Here is a 20,609-nt window from a genome sequence, read left to right as displayed (position 1 = left end):
ACCGTTCCGCCTCGCTCCAGCGTCATTATTTCAGTCGGCGTTCTGAGATCACCCGACTTGGAAGGCGTCGTTGAAGGCAGTCAGCATCTGTTGGTCACCCGAAATATTTGCGTCGCGAGAGGAATTGCAGAGCTGCGGAGAGGCAAAGCAACGGTTATGCTCACGAATTTCAGATATGAATACAGACATATGAACAAAGAAACGACGGTCGCATACATAGAAGAAATCTTGGAAGCCACCAGTGCTTTTGCCCTCTCCGATTCTGCGGAACCTGCTCAGAGGAACAAAGCCCCACGCACAGCTTTTGACGTCAATCCCAGACTTCCGAATCATAAGCAAGAACAAACAGCTCAAGGCCCTGCTCCTGCAATACGAAAATTGCTTTTCGTCGTCATCGAAAATTCGGCAGACCCCAATCACGAAACATTGCATCGTAACCGAAGAAAATGCCAGACCACTCCGTCAGAGTCCGTACAGGGTTTCGACGCGAGGCCACGAAGACACAAATTGATGAAATGCTGCGGGATGACATCATCCAGCCGCCCAAGAGTCTGTGGGCATCCCCCGTGGTGTTAGTGAAGAAAAAGGATGGGACCCTACGCTTCTGCGATGATTATCGCCGCCTGAGCAAAATCACAAGAAAGGACGTGTGTCCTCTCCCACGAATAGACGACGCACTTGATCGGCTCCATAACGGCAAGTATTTTTCGTCAATGGACCTCAAGACTGGCTATTGGCGAATCGAAGTCGACGAAAGAGACCGAGAGAAGACGATGTTTATAACACCGGACGGCCTCTTTGAGTTTAAGGTGATGCCCTTCGGTCTTTGCTCAGCGCCTGCAACTTTTCAAAAGCGTTATGGATACGGTACTGGTAGGGTTGAAGTGGCAGACTTGCCTTGTAAACTTGGACGACGTTGTCGTGTTTTCCTCGAGTTTTGACGAGCATCTTAGGCGCCTTGAAGCTGTACTTCAAGCCATCAAGACGTCCGGACTCACTCTGAAACCAGAAAAGTGCAGATTTGCGTATGAGGAGCTCTTGTTCTTGGGGCACGTGATCCGCAAATCTAGAGTTCGTCCCGATCCAGGGAAAACAGCCGCCATCGCCGACTTCCCGCCGCCCACTGACAACAACAACAAGGCGGTGCGTCAATTTCTGGGCCTGTGCGCCTAATATAGGCGGTTCGTTAAAAATTTCACCCGTATCGCCGATACACTCACTAACGTTACAAGGACCGACGTAGAGTTCAAGTGGGAAACGCCGCAGGAACACTCTTTCCAGGATCTAAAACATCGCCTTCGTTACTTGCCCATTTGGAGAAATTCACCGAGGCTGTCCCTGACGGTGTTATGAACTCTCAATGACGCCGATCGTGACCTGAAGTCGTCCATGTCGCGTGCCTTAAGCCGTTTCATGCACGTTAACTGAAACAGTGTTTTTTTTTTGTAATATTGCTGTATCATAATTTATTCTTTCTACTTTCTTGCATTATTGTTATACTTTCCTCTTCCATTAAAACATTGGGACGATGCCTTTTTCAGAGGAGGGCAATGCCACCACATTCCTTTTCGCAAGTTTTGTTATCGCCCCAATACACTACGTGATTCTCAGCGCAAACCATGCCTGCAGTTTTCAAGAAGCTTCAAGACTGTAGTAGATCATTTCGATAAGATCACGCGCACTCCGTTAACTATACAGATTATTCTGGAACCTACGTCACCGTTAGCAGTAACGCTAGAAGAGTCGATGGCAAGTGTATAAATGCCGACGTTCCGTTCACTGCTATCTATGCAAGACTGCTACTGTAATCGGACTTTCCGTTTACAAGGCACAGGTTCGCCCAAGTAAACAGTTTAATCCCAACATAGTCTCCTGTCTTCGGCCACGTCACGACCCCGTGACAATACCTTCATCTTCTGTGGGCGACAAAGCCATTATGAGAGACGTTGTAGTGGCGCGCTCCGAAAATTTTGTAACTTCGGATCTTTAACGTGCACGCAAATCAAAAGGCACGGGTCTCGAGCATTTCCTCCTACATCTAAATACGACAGGTATTCGATTTCGCAACCTTTGGGTCAGGATTAGCGCTCTATAACCAGTGGACCGTGGCTGGTAGTAAAAAAGACGGTTCTGGTAAAATCGTCATACGCTCTTTTTGTCCAGCTATAAGGGCGCAAGTTCAACTAATTGATATATAATAATGAAAATCACTTTCGCACCGTGGCAGAGTGATTTCCTCTCTCGTTGCCTATTCCTTTGCTTTCCGGTGGCACTTCTCACCTGCAGATATGGTTCACGGATATAGAATGTCGGAACGGCAATGTTTGCATGTAACTATTGTCGTAAAATTTGGAATATATCTGGCATATAATATGACGTTTAATGCACAGGACAATCTTCCTGTCAACTGAAAAAGACGATAAGCTGTATTCCGCTGTGTCATGTGTCTTTTTGCAGCCTGAAACATTGCTTGCGCAGTTTATTTCATTTCTTCTAAAAATCATGGTTACTCTGTATATTGTTCTTAATTTTACATGATAACATGTCCGCGTCCAACCATGTTCTTCATTCTGTGCACTTATTGTGTGTTGTCGCTAGTTGCAGAAATCGCTTGGTGTGCCCTTCCAGCCATTCAAATGTAAAGGAACAAACAGATGAAGCGAATCAGTATATATATTTTTAATTCGTCGTGTGTTTTTCAGTTCCATGTTCCTTATTCTTGCGCTGTTTGCCACACTGCCGAACAATAAAACTTGTGCTCACTACAGATGCCCACCCTGCATTTATCATTACGCTGGTTTCCGTTTATGACCACCATATTTTTGTTAATCGACTCAAGCTACATGATTAGTATGTTCGTAGGCCTTTCTAATGTTGTGATTGGCGTGCACATTGGCCTGTGTTGCACCTTCGTCAGTAGACAACAGTGTGGAGTGCCTTTAGCTGCTAGGGTGTAATAAAGATATGTATCACAATATTGTACACTCTAGATTCGCATACAAGCGAAGTTCGGTGGATGAACCGAATATTCTGTCGTGCATGCGTGCGTGTTTGTGTGTGTGTTTAGATGTTAGCAGAATTTGCGATGGCTCAGTAGAAATGTTATTCTCTGGGGGGGAGTATATCTTTGTACACGTACGAACAGTCGCACTCTAATATGCTTGAACGTGGCCTATAGGACATAGGAACTGTGTCTGATTTGTTACCATTAAAACGAATCTCTGCCTCGGGAAAATTATCGTAGTGATCGACTTCGGCGTAATCTGTTCCGGCGGGTACACGTATGACCCTCGCTGCAGCATTAAACCCGTCGCCGAGCCAACTTGCCACGCTCGCTGCCGAGATTCCTGCCCAAAATTCTAGAATGCCAAAGCCTTGACAAACACCGTGACACGTTTTCCCATGTGCACACATTATTCACTGCAAAAGCGCCCAGGAATGACGTTGTGATAGATAGTAGCACCAGGTCATGTCAGCGCAAAGCGATGAAAAAAAAAAGGTGGGTAAGTGGCCGGGAGGGGAGGGGGGAGTCTGCGCGAAAAATTTCAAAAGGAAATTGAACCCCCCCCCCCCCCCTGACTACACCACTGACCCCGTTACCAGCTCTAAGGTTCAGAAATGGTAACACCATGATTGAGAAAAATATCTATTGCTGTATAATGAAGGAAATTTAACAAAACCTGGTCACTGAGAAAACACGACCATTTGCATACATTTGTGTTGGTTAATAAGGGAAATATATATTAAAGCGAAAATATCCACTGCTTTTAGGATAGCCAAACAGTTGATAATTGATCGAATGTCACCGTGATTCAACTCTAAGTATCAGCAGCGTTGCTCGTCGCGTGCCTTTCGTATTGCTGTTCTATTTCTGGCGGCTCCTCCAAACTGGGCATTTGAGAGACACCATGTGTTTTGGAGGGGGGGGGGGGAGAGATTGGCGTCTTTGTTATGAACATTTTGTCTTCGATATATGGGATGGAATTGCTGGGAACACACGCGGAAATGTACCGGGCGTGAGCTTCAACTTTCCGCGTGAGATTACAACTTTTTGTTAGCAAAACAGGATGGTAGTGCGTTATATAGTGTCGTCATTCTCGCATCGAATGTCGTAGACCTTGTGTTTGGCAGTGAACATTATATCTTTGAGACGCAAAGTGTGGTACCACCTTCTGAATTGTGCCGGATTTCTTTCGAGGTATGTCACTGTCAAGAATAATTGGTTTATACCCCAATCAAGAGCAATCGATGGCATGCAAATTATTTACTTCATTACGCCTGATTTAAAAGTCCTACAATAGGAACATGGTCTCAACTTGTTTCGATCATCTGGTCACTCTCCTGGATTATTTTTGTTGAAGGTTAAAACTATCTTTGAGTGTGTACTTTGACCATGCTCTCAAGTTACGTTGTAGGATAATCGACTGTCTTTTCACCTATACTTATATTTTTAATGTTTATACGCTGTACATTATTTGAACGTAATAGCTTTGATGAGCTCGTTTCACAGAAATTCCGGTGTCGGCGTCGCTGTCAGCGTCTGTGGTTGTGAGCGAGGAAACATCATCTTGTCTGATACAAAATAAAAATAAAAAGACCTGCCGATAAAATGAATAAATAAAAAAACTTCAGTACGAGTGAGAATCGAACCCAGGCTCTCTATATGGCAATCAGGTGTTATAGCACAGTGGTATGCTAATGGTTGAAAGTGATTCAGGGAAAAGAAAAACAAAATGAAGTTCATGAAGTAGAAGTTCTCATTAATATTGTGTCTAGCCACAAAAGCGAGGCCATATGTTTACACTTCTTTTGTTCGTGTAGTACAAGGAATTCCTTCAATGCACACATTATTAAGTGGTAGAAGCATAGAATCACGCCTGGAGTATAAACGTGTGAAAATGTGCAACGAGTGGATGTTAGAAAGACCCAGCCAATACTGAGTGCTAAAGTTATGTTCGCGTGTTGAATTACACACGCATAAAGGCCCCTTTGCTGATATTCACAAAAGGAACAATTCTGGCACTGTGGGCACTTCGCTACTGTACTTGCAAGTAGACATTTTACGATAGTTTCAAAAGCCCAGCGTTGCACGCACAGTCGTTTCTTCCTTCACGGCATGGTTGAGGCATACACCGAGACGGAAGCTATAGGCTTGTAATTGAGAAGGTGATTCGCACAGGGCCTGGTTTCGCTATTGTGGTCTACTCTTCAACGCGAAGCTCAAACATCCTTCAAGCTTTTTAATTGTTGTGTTTGTAACTGTTGTGCAAGTGCTGTCACAAAATATACATAATGCTCGATGGTGTCATCTCTGCTAAATCTGCCAATTGCGATTGCTTATAATAATAATAATAATAATAATAATAATAATAATAATAATAATAATAATAATAATAAGTAGAAGAAGAATAATAAAATGTCAGGCCCGTGCGAAAGGCACAGCACAGTCACAGCGAAAGCTAGAAGAGCGGCTTTTAAATGATAATAATAATAACAATAACGTAATTATAGTTTTTATTTGCACTACAATATGAACTGTCAGGTAACGTTCAAGGCTGGACAGGAAATTTGCTTACGATCGTGCATCAGCTGGCCCGTCACGCAGAGCGAAATTGTGTACCTTACAAAACCAGCGCGACCGCCAACATAGTGAACACTATGGTTGCAAGACGCCGCCTCGTGGATCTGTACACAACAGAACAAAAAAATTACTTCACCTGATTTCCGTCATGAGGCACCACCTAAAGGGTACTATTCCCATGAAGGTAAAGTACACGCGAAGGTGAGGCGATGGGCAAGAGCAGCAAAGAGCTTGAGGAGAAGGTGGTGAACAACTGGATCTGACTAACGTTGAAAAAATAGACGTCTGGTCGCTCGCTTTCTGGTCATTCTTTTATTTTGGTAATTGTGCCTGATCATCCAGTGTTTCCCTCCCCCCTTCTTTCTTTTTGTTTTTGCGTATGTGATGATGCCTGCACAGTTCTCTTCTGCTACTTTCATTATCTCATTTATGTTATGTTACTGATATTGCATAACATATTTCAGGTAGTAGCCCGACAAACAAACCACATGGGATATAGCGCAGCCTTGCTTTATCACTGTCTCTGCACTTTATTTATGTGCCACCTAGCCCATCAGTGTGCCGTTTCATGCAGCATGTGTCTATTTCTGTTCATTTCAGATTTTTTTTTTTCATGTTTGCTTCAATGTATATGTCATAGTTTACACACTTGGCCAGTATGCGGCTTCGTCAATGTTTTCATCATATGTTGAGGATTATGTAGTATTGCTTTATATTTAAATCCGCATTTGCTTCGTATGACATTTGCCTGTACTAGGCTGAATTTTTAGGCACTAAAAATGTGTGTTTTAGGCACCAAAGACAGGCAGGTAAAACACTGTTTTAGGCCTTCAAAATCATAAATATAAGCACAATAAATTTCTACAAAAAGTAAAATAATTTAAAACAAAGGCATCGTTGACTTGTATCTACGACAACAAGCAAAAAAAATGACATTGTTTAAGGTAGCAAAAAGGCACCAATGGTTGAACATGGGCATACAGTTCACACACGATTTGCAGATTACGGTCTTTCGTTTTATTGTGCAGCGTTTTGAGTCAAGTGTCTGCCCTCAAACCACCACTCCCCTGGGTCTCTTTCCTATCGTTGTGGCTGGGAAGGGCAGTGCAAGAGCAAATAACCAGACCACTCATACCCCAGAAGGGAGGAATGCCAGTTCTAATCGCGTAATTTTTCCCCTCTCGGTGAACACCTTTGAGGGCCCCTCACTAGGTTTGGGCATTTCGAGCTGACAGGCGTAATGAATGCTCTGGGCACCAAAAACCATGCCTCTTAAGATTTGGAACACTTGGTGTCGCAGAAGAATGCTAAATGTCTATTGAATGCCACTTGCACTTCTAGCGGGTGTGCGCCCCAAGATGGAGGGAGTGACGTTACAGAAAGGAATGGTCCTGCTTTTACATCGCTTATTTACGTTGACATTGGTGTTCTGATGTCGCTCAACGTACACTATTCATCATTTCTTAGTTAAATGCTGGCTATACCTAAAAAGAGAGACGAAAAATGTCCCGTTTCCTGATTAAATTCTGCATTTTGAACAGTGCCTCATTAAGAGCGTCGCACGTGAATTACTCTAGTTGGTGCATGTAATTTGTGTGTTTTGTTGTATAGCATGAATAAGGAGTACTTTGGTTTGGGCTAGCTGCTTCATATTTTGAAAGGGAAGCGCAAAGAGTGGGGGAAAAGAAAGACAGTGCTCCTTGTCTCTAAGTCTTTCTTTTCCCCCACTCTTTGCTCTGCCTTTTAAAAAAATGATTATAATGAATGAAAGCTGAGAAAAATAATAAGTCACACAAACAGGATGTGAGCTTGTTAATATTATTTTTGTTTTCAATGGCTGCGAGGTGTTATAGAGTAATCTGCCCCTCGTTTCGGGTCCGCCGCGGTGGGCTAATAGCTAGTCTCCGCTGCTGACCCGAATGACGCGGATTTGATTACGGCCTCTGCGGTCGTATAAAGATGGAGATGAAAAAGTAGATGCCTGCGTACTGCACGGTGTCGATGCACGTTGAAAAACACCAAATGGCCAAAATTTCCAGAGACCTCTACTACGACATCCCTCATATTCTTGTTGTTGTTTTTTCACGTAAAACCACCCATACTACTACTACTACTATTACCTCATTTCACTTGCGTTCGTTTTCTCGTCAATCCTGCATCGTGCCTTCGCCAACCCTGACAACGCTCAGCTTGTGTTTAGTGCGTTGTCTCTGACCCCAGTTTCAGCGGAGCGATGTCGTGTATCACGGTCATGATGCATGATCCATAGCAGTCTCTCCAAAAGTACGTGCAATGACTGATCAATCCCTCAGAGACGAGTAATAAAAAACGGAGAATGCTGAAACAACACATCAATGGCTACGTGCACGAGTAGACTGCGGCACGTCATGTGTGCGTGAGCTTGTTTATGCATGATGTTCTTGGTGTGTATGCATCATGTGACCCTCCAGCCCCAATACCAAAGAGAGCAGAGAAGTTGGCTCATGATGGCTATGGGGGGGGTGGGGGTGGCAAGGGATTCAAGTGTGCCTCTTTGCATCATGGTTTTGTGGCTTGTAGTGAACCAGTTTAAAAAAATTACCGTGGTAGAACGCTTTTCATTGGGCATGCAAGAACTTCTAATGCCTAACTACAACTTCTAATGTCGCATAGAAAAAAGTGCCTAAAGAAGGAAATTACAAACAAAACAAAAGTCGCCTGCACATCGCATCTTTTACCCGAAGGCACTGTAGCAGATAGGTTACAATGTCATAGACATGCCTTCATTCATACAGCACACTTGTTCTCATTAGAAGCCATTTCATTCAGTTGTAAAACTACCAAAAAACGATTAGTATAAAAATTAGACCTGATTACGATTGGATGAAGAAGACTATTTAGGTACAATTATTATAGAATGTGAGTTTTACTATGAAATGCTACACATAGGAACTTTAACTGCAGTTTAATTCAACGGGATGATAGCTTTACCCATCCTAGTTCATTTTTCATATTGGTACAGATGTCATTTTATGACTAATGGCTTACGACAAACCTTGCAGCCCTGTTCTGTATTTATTTATATTTGTCACTTATACCAAAATATATGCCAAGCGACCTCATATGGCACAAGTGTATTCAGGCATAGGGTGAATGTATGCTAAATGCATCAGGGTGATTACACGAGATCGACACGGGTCCAAAAGTTGATATTTTAGATTTCATTGAGTATTTTATATTTCGTGCACCTCTCACCAGGTAGCCAGAAAGTCAACATTGTTTTATGATTAACGGCATAACTTAAGAAAAAAAAAATATCAAACTTCACCATCACGGAGGCACCAATTTCGTCACCTGTCATTATCGAAAATTGCAGATGCTATAAAAAGACAAATATTTTTGTTTCAAGGAAGATATTTTTTTACCTGAAATGCATGTCTAATGAAGAATGAATTCATACGGTTTCAAGTTTGTAGACCTTAAGGAAATAGCTTTTAAAAATGTCGAATTTTGCGACAGTTTAAAATAAGTTACGTATTCCCTATTTTTTTTCTCCGAAAGTAATGCAAGCAGCGTTTTCTAACTTGACACGTTTTAAGGATATAGTGTGTTCATTAGGTACATTAAATTATTGCTGCCGTAGGGCAAATGTAAATTTTTATATATTGTCTCAAAGTTCTCATATTAGCAAAAGGGTACTCCACTGAAATTTGAATAATAAAAAAAAACCCATCTTTGATTTTTCTTAAAATCTCATAAATAGACAACCGAAGGCCATCATACAGTAATATAGAAAAACATGTTGCATTATTTTGTTTTTAGCGACAATATTCGTGGTACAAATCAGTGCTTTTTGAGAATGCGCTGATAAGTTGAGAAATCTAGAAATCGGAACGGAAAAGCGGCAATAAGCTTCAAACGCGAGTAAACGGGACCGCATTTGGTGAAGAAGGGCTGCTTTAGCAGATAGGAGTAACTATTTTGAACAGGGTATTCTACAGTATCTGAATTCACTCTTATACGTAGAGCACTGAGACTTCTAATATGTAGTGCCTCTCCATTACTGACACACAGATGGAGCTGCTGTGACTGCCATATGTTTGCAACAAGTTGGGTAAGAGAATTGAATGTTGAATGAGGTCATAAACGATTCGTAACAAATTTTTATCATTTGGGGCACGAAGACTGCCGCATTAGGCTGAAGAACACGATTTAGGGCAAGTTGTCAGCCGTCGTCTGCTCTACAGATGAATTGCTGTGCGCCGCATTTCGGAGGCAATGCTTTAGATTATATGGTTTAAAGTAGGGACAAAGATTGCGCCTCCCATAATTTTATCGACAAAAACATTGTGAAATTCATTTTAACGTACTATACTTCAGTTTTGCATTCGCACTGTGGATACTTGCACACAAGTATAAACGCTATAAAAGCCCTTCTTAACCTCTAATTCATGCTCATATATCGAAATGGCTTGATAGGAATGCAAGGGACAAAATAGGCATTTGCCTATAATCTGTTCTCTAGTGATGACATTTTCTTTTTTTTTTTTTCGTCTTGTTTTCCTCACAGTTCAATTGAAAGACGCCACTTTGTTTTATGTGTCGGCTTAGTCCATGTCTTGATGCACCAATGTTAGGGCATGTTGCAAAACACCTTGGCAATGGTCTTTCTTGGGTCACAATGTTAAAGCTTGGAAGTGAAGCCTTGCACTGGATAGAAAGTTTCAATGTTGAAAGGCTCAGCCAAGGAAAGATGGATGAATGCAATGTTTTGCCTGCAGGTGGTTGACAGCTGTCATGGCAGAGGGGGCTAAGCCACGCCCCTACGTGTCTTGCATCAAGAGCTTTGGCAGGCCTATTTTGCCCCCCCTGGTGAGCCTACCTTTACGAAGATGATAATGTGTGCTCGCATAACAAGCAGAGCCTGGAAAAAAAAAAATGCTGATGCCAGTAAACACTACTTTCACCTAACAGCCATTCAGAAACGTCGTGCAACACATGCATAGAGGTTACTGTTGTTCAGAGAGCACAAAGTTCAGTTCGCTGCAGCAAGAAATGAAATTATTGTTTGGGAAAAATTGCCTACAGTGCTGTGAAGAGCACCCTTTTTATAGGAACTGGTCAACTAAATCTACAGCTCATAACTGTGCAGGTGTTTCAAAACGTTTCGTTGTTTGCAGATGTGCTTACTATTGCAGTAATTGGCTCATGGAGGTGTTCTTGAAATTTCCACCAGGCTGTTGAAGGAAGCCTGCACAGATAGAAACTCGGTTAATGCGAACTATGCTGCAGTTTTTTTATTTTATTGTTAATGATGATACCGGGAAGTAATGCTTTACACGATCATAAAATTGGTTAAAATGGTTTTGACTTTGGATACCATGGGATGAGCACGTGAAACTTTTCATGTATGCAGTGTGTTTGTTTCTGCTATTTGTTTATTTTTAGCCGTCGTGACTTTTCACCTACAACCCGTGTTGCCGACACCGAGATTACCAATGGAATGTGTGCAAAATGAGCTTATTAAAGAGGCCCTCCGACACTATTCAACCCCCCATTTTCTACTCGTGGGTTGTGGAGATCCAAGTACAGACAGACTAATGCAGCAAGAGCGGCATGTAGTCCTAAGTTACTTGATTTGAAGAATTCAAAATACAAATGTAGCTCAGGCGAATTGATCACCCATCAACTTAGCTTGTATTAGTGTGGTACATACAAAAAGGAAACACGACAAAGACTTAGGTAGGCACTAAACTCCCGACTCATTATTTCGTGTCATCTGCACCCATCTTACGCATGCACAAAAGAACACAGTTCATCTTGCATGTGATCTCATTCCAAGATACATCATTTCTTTTTTCATCAAAGCAATTGATGGCCAACTCACACACAAGTTTCCCATATTTGCTATAGGTGCGGCTGCTTTTATTATATGTGTCAGCTGATTAGTGCCCAAATTCCTTTATGTCTGTGTCATCTCTCCTTCTTATATGTACCGTGCTTATAGGAGCTGTACAAAATACTAGGGAAGCAAAGTGTACCCTCAGCTCTATTTTCGCGGGGCCACCTGACCACATTTCATTCACCCCAACTGTGACGTCGAAGGGCTGCCCCAATAAAGTAAGTTCGAAGCGCCTATGTAGCGGCACAGCCGCCGGATGAAAAAGCGCACGGTATGGCCCGCCGCGTCGAGCGGCTTTCAATGGAAGAGCGCACGTCAGTAGTTGCAGTTGAGGCCGATGCAGCACAACTGGGCAGGACCAAGAGAAACGGGGAAACTAGTGGCGGCGGCTCCCTTGGCATAGCAGCCGCAGCAAATTAGCTGGTGGTTGTCACAGCAGTGACCCTCTTAGTTGTTCTAATAGTTGTTTTTTAATCTCATTTATCGCAGTGATGACATATCGCGTATTTAGGAGAGTACGTAGGTGCTATATAGTTAAAAAGCCAATTGAATTTTTTTGTGCATGCCCAGCACCTGGCATTTTTTTTTCCAGAACCAGGTTCTTGCTTTGAGGCTGAAAGAAAAATCTACAGTGCATGTAGCTGAATTATATGGCGCTGAAGGCGTGACAGAGTCATTGTATTTATGAAGATGTGCTAAACTAAAGTGTTTTGATTTTTGTGACGTTTACTCAGCACCTTCAGGTTTTCTGAGCCAAAATGCTTGACAACTAATTTTTAGGACACTTGACAATAGACGTTCATATTTTTATATGCTGAAAGCGTATGAAAGAAACACAGTTGGAATATTTTCCATGTTACCTGGTACACGGTAGTGTGCCAAAAACTAATTCCGCTTCAAACGCTGGATAAAAGTGGTTTCTACAAACATGGTGACGCTCTCGTCATAACTTTATTGAAGAGGCTGCGAAAGTATACATCATTAGAAGTGGCATTCAAATTTATTGATAGTTCTTACCAGGCAAAGCAATATATATATATATGTATTGACACGAGCATGAAGTGGGTGTCTGGCTGTTGCGTGGCTAGTGTCATCATTACTTGTGCGTGTGAAAGGATTTGGTCGGCAGAAAGACGACGACGAACTCGCGCTGCTCGATCGAAGCGGTTCCGCTGTTTGCTACATGTTAATTGCACTGATTTTATTACCATGACAAACTCGTGGAAGTGCTGGGTACAATCCCAATTCGCTAGTTTTAACTCAAGCCGCTTCAAGCTTCTGCCACCATCTCAACAATTCCGGAGGAAAACCTGGCACTTCGCCTCAGCCGCCGTTTGTTAGGACTACCTCCTGAATTTGGTCCCTTGAGCTCGGCAAGAATGACCACCACAACGGCAAGAGAGCAACGTAGACCAACTCGCATCCACCCCAAGCATCGTCTACACAGCACGCACCTCGAAGCCGTTTCATGGTGATGTATTTGAGGATGTAGATGACTGGCTAGACCACTTCGATCGGGTCGCAGCCACTAATGAATGGAACAGCACCAAGAAGCTTCGCTACGTCTATTTCGCACTTGAAGACTATGCTCGCATCTGGTATGAGAACCATGAGCCGTGTATCGCCAACTGGCAAGAATTTCAGCGACAGCTATGCCAGGCATTCAGAAATCCCGAAAGGAAAGAAAAGGCCGAGCAGGCTCTGCAGAGCCGGGTTCAGAAGCCAAATGAAAACGTGGCTATGTTTGTCGAAGACATGTCACGCTTGTTTAAGCGCGCTGACCCAGGGATGGATGAAACAAGAAAAGTTCGACTCCTCCTGCGGGGTGTCAAGGAGCAACTTTTTGCTAAACTTATACGCAAGCCCCCAACCACTGTCGATGAGTTCATCGCGGAAGCTACTATCATGGAACGGGCACTTCAGCAACGCTCTCTACAGTACGACTGCCAAGCTTCTGTTGCCACGGTGTCGCCTTTCACCTGTGGACAGGACTTATCGGCACTCCGCGAGCTTGTGCGAAACGTGGTCTGGGAGGAGCTCGAAAAAGTCCGTCTCACTTCTGCTCACCCAAGTGCGACGATTCTGGTAGCCATTATTTGCGGTGAACTCAGGAATGTGACCCAACCATTGCTCCCAATGCGTGCGGAAGCTCCTGCTCTGTCTTACGCCGAAGCATTGAAGAGTCCTCAACCTTCTACCGGACGCCGGCCACCCTCTACTTTTTCACCATCGCCCCGTCAATTCGCACCTGCAAATAACTACGAGAGGACTTTCCAGTAAGACGTTCTGCGTGAAGTCACTCGTAAATATGACGTATGGCGCACCTTTGACAACAGGCCTCTTTGCTACCACTGCAGCGAAGCGGGCCATCTGTATCGCCAGCGTGCGTATCGCAGGATGGGCCTTCAGGGGTTTCACCCTAACTTGCGTCGACCCAGCAATGGGGAGCGTCCTCGCGAGACTCAGCAATACCTAGCAGCGTAGCAGCCGTTTCCTCCTGCACAAAGCCACCGGCCACGCTCACTTCTCCTTGGCGCCTCGGCTCGCCTAGTCCGTTACGCCACGTTTTCTGGTGTACGAAACAGGTCCCCAAGTCCTGGCCCATGCCAGGATAACTGAGGCCATTGGCCTCTGGTGGTAGGGCCGCTGTTGACCGAACTGACAAACATCCTCCGCCACGACAAGTTGACGACGCCGACATTTATGTCACGAAATTTTTTGAACGTGACGCAGCAATTTTCACCGATATTTCTATAACTGTCGACAATTACTCGACCACCGCACTCGGGGATACTGGTGCCGATTACTCCGTTATGAGTGGTGACTTCGCGGCGGCTCTCCGAAAAGTGGTGACGCCATGGAACGGTCCGCAGCTCCGTAACGCGGGTAGTCATCTAGTGACGACGGTTGGGCGGTGCACTGCCCGAATACATATTGGCACTTCGACCTTCATTGGGACTTTCGTCGTACTGCAGGAATGCTCCAGGCAGGTCATCATGGGATTAGACTTCCTTTGAGAATATGGGGCTATTATAAATCTCCGAGAATTGCTGGTGACCTTTTCACGTAATGAACATTCCCAGGATTGTGAATCACGTATGATGGCGTTGCGTGTATCCGACCATTCAGTGACAGTACCTCCCCTCTCCAGTGTTTCGGTTAACGTGCTGTGTGACATCAATCGAACGGCTCTCGGAGTTGTGGAAGGCAATGTGTCCGTGCTCTTGTCTCGTCAAGTATGCGTCACCCATGGCCTCATAGAATTGACACAAGAGCCTGCGAAAATTCTACTAACAAATTATAGTCATGAATACCAGAACTTCATGAGGCAGTTCTCATCGCTTACTACGAAGAAATCGGAGACACGAAAGCCAGCTTATCACTCGCGCAACTCTCTTCCTGTCCTCGCGATGACAAACGGTCTTCGGTCAAGCTTGATGTGAAGTGCGCACTGTTGACTTCACAGCAAGAGTCTTCGCTCCTTCCTGCTTTCCTTCAGTGATTGCTTTGCCACGATGTCCAAAATCAAACAGACACCCATCGCAAAGCACATAATCATAACAGAGCCCAGCAAAATGCCTATTCTACAACACACTTATGGAGTTTCCCACATAGAACAAGACCGCCATCCACGACCAAATACAACAAATGCTTGCTGACGACATTTTTCAGACATCTACAAGCCCATGGGCGTCACCGATTGTGTTGGTGAAAAAGAAAGACGGCACATTGTGTTTCTGTGTTATCGCAAACTGAACACCGTGACAAAGAAAGACGTTTATTAGCTCCCTCACATCGACGACTCACTTGACCGCCTTAGAAACACCCGATATTTTACATCCAAGTATCTACGCAGTGGTTATTGGCAAATTGAGGTCGATGAGCGGGACCGGGAAAAGACCGCCTTCATTCCTCCTGACGGGCTTTTCGTATTCAAGGTGCTTCCTTTTGGACTGTGTTCTGCTCTTGCGACTTTTCAACGAATGATGGACACAGTTTTGTCCGGTCTCAAGTGGCAATCGTGTTTTGTCTATTTAAATGACGTCGTTTTTTCATCGACTTTCAAGCAGCACCTTCAGCGTCTTCGTCCAGTACTTGAGGTGCTACGAACAGCCGGCTTGTCGCTCAAGCATGAAAAATGCCACTTCGGCTACGAGGAGCTCAAGTTTCTCGGCCATTTCGTCCACAGTGACGGAATTCGCCCAGACCCCAAGAAAACACTGGCTGTTGCTGCCTTCCCAACTCCGACGAACAAGCATGACGTAAGCAGTTTTCTGGGCCTTTGTGCGTACTATCGTCGCTTCGTTCCGAACTTTCCTAAAATAGCAGAACCCTTAAACCAACTCACGAGAGACAACGTTGCTTTTGTGTGGGCCCCAGAATAACACGAAGCTTTTTGCGAGCTACGACGACGCCTCGAGACTCCTCCAATCTTGGGTCATTTTGACAAAAATGCCGACACTGAAGTGCATACACACACAAGTAATGTCGGCCTCGGAGCCGTCCTTGTGCAATGGCAGGAACGTATCGAGCGAGTGATCGCCTACGCTAGTCGTACATTATCATCGGCTGAAACGAACTATTCCACCACACAGAAGGAATGCCTAGCTGTCGTGTGGGCCATAGCCAAGTTCCGACCGTATTTGTACGGGCGATCGTTCAAAGTAGTCAACGACCACCATTCCGTGTGCTGGCTTGCAGGCCTCAAAGACCCCTCGGGCTGCCTAGCTCGATAGAGTCTCTGCTTACAAAAATTTGACGTTACGGTGGTTTACAAGTCAGGACGCAAGCACATTGATGCTGACTGCCTATCACGTGCCCTAGTCGAGTCGATTCCTTCTGACCAAACTGACGACGAAAGTTTCCTCATGGCCGTCACAGCCTCCGACTTGGCTCAAAAACAGCGTGATGACACAGAACTTCGCCTGATCATCGACTATCTCGAGGACAAGCTTGAACAGCCACAACGAACATTCAGGCGTACGATTTCATCATTTTTCCTTCGTGACAATGTCCTGTACAAGCGAAGCTTTGATCCTAGCGCTCGAACCGCCCTACTGGCCGTACCATCTGTGATGCGAGACGACATCCTTAAGGTGTGCCATAACGAAGCATCTTCCGGGCATTTAGGGTTCACGCATACTCTGGCACGTATCCACGTACTACTGGCCCAAACTGTCCCGTACCATCAAGCACTGCGTCAAAACCTGCCGAGACTGTCAGCGTCGCAAAACTCCGCCCATGAAACCTTGGTCTTTTACACCCTGTGGAGCCACCTCGAGAACCATTTGAACAAGTTTGCATGAACTTGCTAGGTCCATTTCCGAAATCTTCAGCAGGGAATCGCTGGATAATAATTGCGACTGACTATTTAACCCGTTACTGTGAAACACGAGCACTCCAGCGCGGTACGGCAAGCGATGTCGCGGATTCGTTCATTCATGCTGTCGTCCCCTGCCATGGTTCACTAGCCGTGGTTCTAACAGATAGAGGCATGGCCTTCACTGCGCAACTACTGGAAGAAGTGATGACACTCAGCGGCACCGTACATCGCCGAACGACAGCTTGCCATTCACAAGCTAACGGATTAACAGAATGGCTCAATAAGACCATCACAGACATGATTTCTATGTATGTTGACGTAGGCCATAAAAACTGGGACAGTGTCCTCCCTTTCATAACTTTCGCATATAACACCGCCGTGCAAGAAACTATAGGATTTACACCTTTCCGCCTGCTTCACTGCCACGAAGTTACTACAATATTAGACGCCATGCTCTTACCTAACGCATTTACGACTACCACCGAAAATGCTGACCAGTATGCGATGCGCGCCGAAGAAGCTCGACATCTAGCTCGCTCGCGCATTCGCTCTCAGCAACAACACGATGCTCATAGGTACAACCTTCGGCACAGAGAAGTCACCTACCACCCCGGAGAAAAAGTATGGCTCTGGAGTCCCTTACACCAACATGGCCACTCTGGGAAGCTCTTGCGTCGTTATTTCAGCCCTTACCAGGTTCGTCAGCGCCTTAGCGATGTAAACTACGAAGTTATCGCAGAGCCCAGCGTGCAGTCCTTCTGTCGTGGTGCCCAGCCGGACATCGTCCACGTAGCTAGGATGAAGCTGTATTACTCATGCTGAAGACTTGCTCTTGCCTTCATACATTTGAAAGCATCGAGTCGATGCTTTTCGAAAGGGGGAGTAATGACATGAGCATGTAGTGAATTTCTGGCTGTTGCGTGGCTAGAATCATTATTACTTGTGCGTGTCGAAGGATTTGGTCGGCAGAAAGACGACGATGAACTCGCGCTGCTTGATTGGAGCTGTTCTGATGTTTGCTACACTGTTCCTTGCACTGATTTTATTACCTTGACAATATATATATGTACTGGCGTGGAGTGGCTTATATCTAGAGCAATGACGCTGACAATAATAGGCCTCAACTCCTGAAACAAAATCATGAGACTGCAGGGATAAACACAAGCTATATTTATTTATGCGCGACATACACTTACCCAGTTTTATATATATATATATGGCAGTGTCAAGTCACAACCATGTTTTTATGTTTACGCATCACAATACCACGGCTGCTGTAGGGCAGTCGAGTAGATGTGCCTTCCTTTGAGCGAGCACAGGTGCCGATTTATTGATGATACATAGTAGAACAAATAAACAGTAATGAATGACATAACCCCATGACGGATACTGCAAGAAGACAAGAGCTCTGGGGTGCTATCGAGATTCGCTAGTGCCCGTGGAGAGGATAACATGAAAATGCCGAACAGATGGTTTTATTGTCAATAGACACATAAGACAAAAGTAAGGCGTGCAAGATGGAGGCAGAACAAAACAATAATAAATAACGTAAAAAGTAAACGGAGACGAGTATAGCAGAGTGTTTATGCCATTTTTTTTCTCTACCGCAGCTCTTTCCAAAACGACCCTCCTCACAATCTCCCAGTGAGAGGCTCTCAACATGTGACTGCCAGTATATATTTGCTTCAAATATAAACTCTTGTTGGCCACTAGCTGTTTTTCAGCACCTTCTTGTCTCTGCATGTTTTGCTGATGTAAGTTTGAGTCTGTGTGCCGTTCGGCAAATGACCACAGAAAGCCGTACTTCTTCAATAGAATGGTTGCTCGAGCTGTTTTACAAAAACGAACATCAGTTCCACATGGCCTTGCAGGAGATGCAGAACACCACAACGCAACAGCGTTTGGAAATAACCGGAACTAATGACAAAGATGCCAAGGGCTTGAACGCAGGCATTAGAAGAATACTAGAGATAAGCCGGGAATGAGATAAGAGAAAATGGGAAGGTGGTGTCAAAACTCCTGAATGCAACGTTTGCAGCCAGCGGCTGGGGGTGTGTGAACGTAAACATATGCTTGTTGGCTGCGCAATGGGGCACCTCAACTAATATGCACTCACTCAGATATTCTCTCTGGAAAATATCGCCTACGAAGCTTTTAAGCAATTGTCAACTGCTTTATTATGCAAAGGTGCAAAAAAGTAAAAAAATTTTTTAATGCCAGGATCAGCCCCAAATTGAGAATAAATAAAATATTTTCATGCAATTTGTTCATGCAATTTGTTCATTCAATTGTTCGTTTTCATGCAATTACACGTTCACTGTTGAATGTAAGGTTGAATAAGTTGCATTATCATAAGAACATCGTGACTGAAAGAGACGAAAACATTCAAAAGCGCAGCAACACAAACAGTCGTGCTCACATTTTGCAGCATTTCATCGCTCTTTTCGTCTCACAGTTTTAACATTATTCACTTCATAACTGCTCGCTCAATTGCCAGCACTGAAGTTAGTCACTGAAATTTCAAGGAGGCTCGAGTCCACTGTTATGAGACCGTGCACATGCTAAGTATATTTTGTGGCTGTTGTATCTGATACGATATTGTATGAATACTATAGACGTGTTTGGAGGAAGTAAAAAGTCTATCTTATTTGGCGTTAAATGAACAGTGGCAACTGCAATTGATGAGGTTGCTTATTCTAAACGAAATCATTAAATCTGAAGCAACATTTTTTGAAGGGACATACATTTACTATAATGAATTTCAATGCATTAGGATAGGTGTAGCTCTTCCAGATCAGTTAGATGGGATCTTGTAGTATCAGAGTAAAATGTACTCACAATTCTTACTTCTGCGAAAACTGATCGGTGTGCAAGGTGCCATCTCGGGCAAAACAATACCGAAAATTTGCAAGTGTTGTAGGTATGTAAAAGCAATATCGGTAATTACCTGGTGGGCACACGCTAGACGGATATTAAAAAGTTTCGTGGGTCACACGTAGATGCACGCATTAAATTGTAACTACCGCAAGCACGCTGCGCATGTGATTTTGTGGGCACTCGCGAGAACTGTTTCCCCCCAGTGGCGCCGCAGTGGTGGTCTGGGTAATTAGACCTGTCACGTCGGTTTTAGAACACGCGGCAGACCGCACCCGTGCGCTTTTTCATCCAGCGGTCGTGGTAGGGGAAGCTCGCCCACCATTGTTGCTTGTTCTTTCCGAAGTGATGTTGACCTCATTGCCACAGTAGCTAACGTGGTGTCTGGTTTGCAAAAACGTGAGCGGGCGCTACTGTTTCGAAGTTATGCATTTTCTGCTGTTCTTTACAACATTCCGTGTCACTCCCTCCTCTTAGCCTGAAAGGGGGATTCAAGGAATAACCAGGGATTTGAAGTATTGCTGACGCTTCGCGAGTTGATCGGTGATTCGCCCAACACATTTTCTGTAAACCTTTGTGTGATGTGCTTGGATTCAAACATGACAGAAGTGCGTGCCACTCTTGGTTATGCTACAGTAACATCAAAGAACTGAAATCTAAAAAACCTTTACCAGTCAAATATCAAATGAAACTGTTAGCTTCACAATCAGACAGTGTTGAGTTGTAATGATTGTCTGAAATTTTAGAGAGCTGTAGTTTCGACTTGGAAAAGATTTATTCTACAAAAAGGAAATTGCTGAAGGTGCGCCTCATGTATAAAGTGCAGAGGTGGCCTTTCCAAGCAGTTTCAATCAGCCTTAGTTTCGCTTGTATTAGACATAGGGCCACATGGAGTTGCTCCTGTGGCATTGTCACATGCACATTGGTGCACACCTGCGCTGTGGAAAACG

General features: G+C 44.3%; 1 protein-coding gene across 5 annotated transcripts in view; it reads left to right on the top strand.

Moving 5' to 3' along the window:
- The window catches only part of LOC119180191 (uncharacterized), a 218,774-nt gene that overhangs the window by 30,514 nt on the left and 167,651 nt on the right, over positions 1-20,609 (top strand). For all 5 annotated transcript variants that reach the window (XR_012885119.1, XM_037431334.2, XM_075869894.1 and 2 more), the window contains one exon: positions 10,342-10,432. Coding sequence is in view for 3 of the 5 variants with exons in the window: in XM_075869892.1 (XP_075726007.1) it covers positions 10,342-10,432 (91 nt within the window). In the remaining 2 variants the exon portion in view is untranslated. Of the gene's footprint in view, positions 1-10,341; positions 10,433-20,609 lie in introns of those variants that run through there.

The sequence above is a fragment of the Rhipicephalus microplus genome, chromosome 7, assembly GCF_043290135.1.
Source record: "Rhipicephalus microplus isolate Deutch F79 chromosome 7, USDA_Rmic, whole genome shotgun sequence".
In the NCBI taxonomy this organism is placed as follows: domain Eukaryota; kingdom Metazoa; phylum Arthropoda; class Arachnida; order Ixodida; family Ixodidae; genus Rhipicephalus; species Rhipicephalus microplus.
The sequence above is the reverse complement of the archived record's forward strand: the minus strand, read 5'-3'. Positions and strand labels throughout refer to the sequence as shown.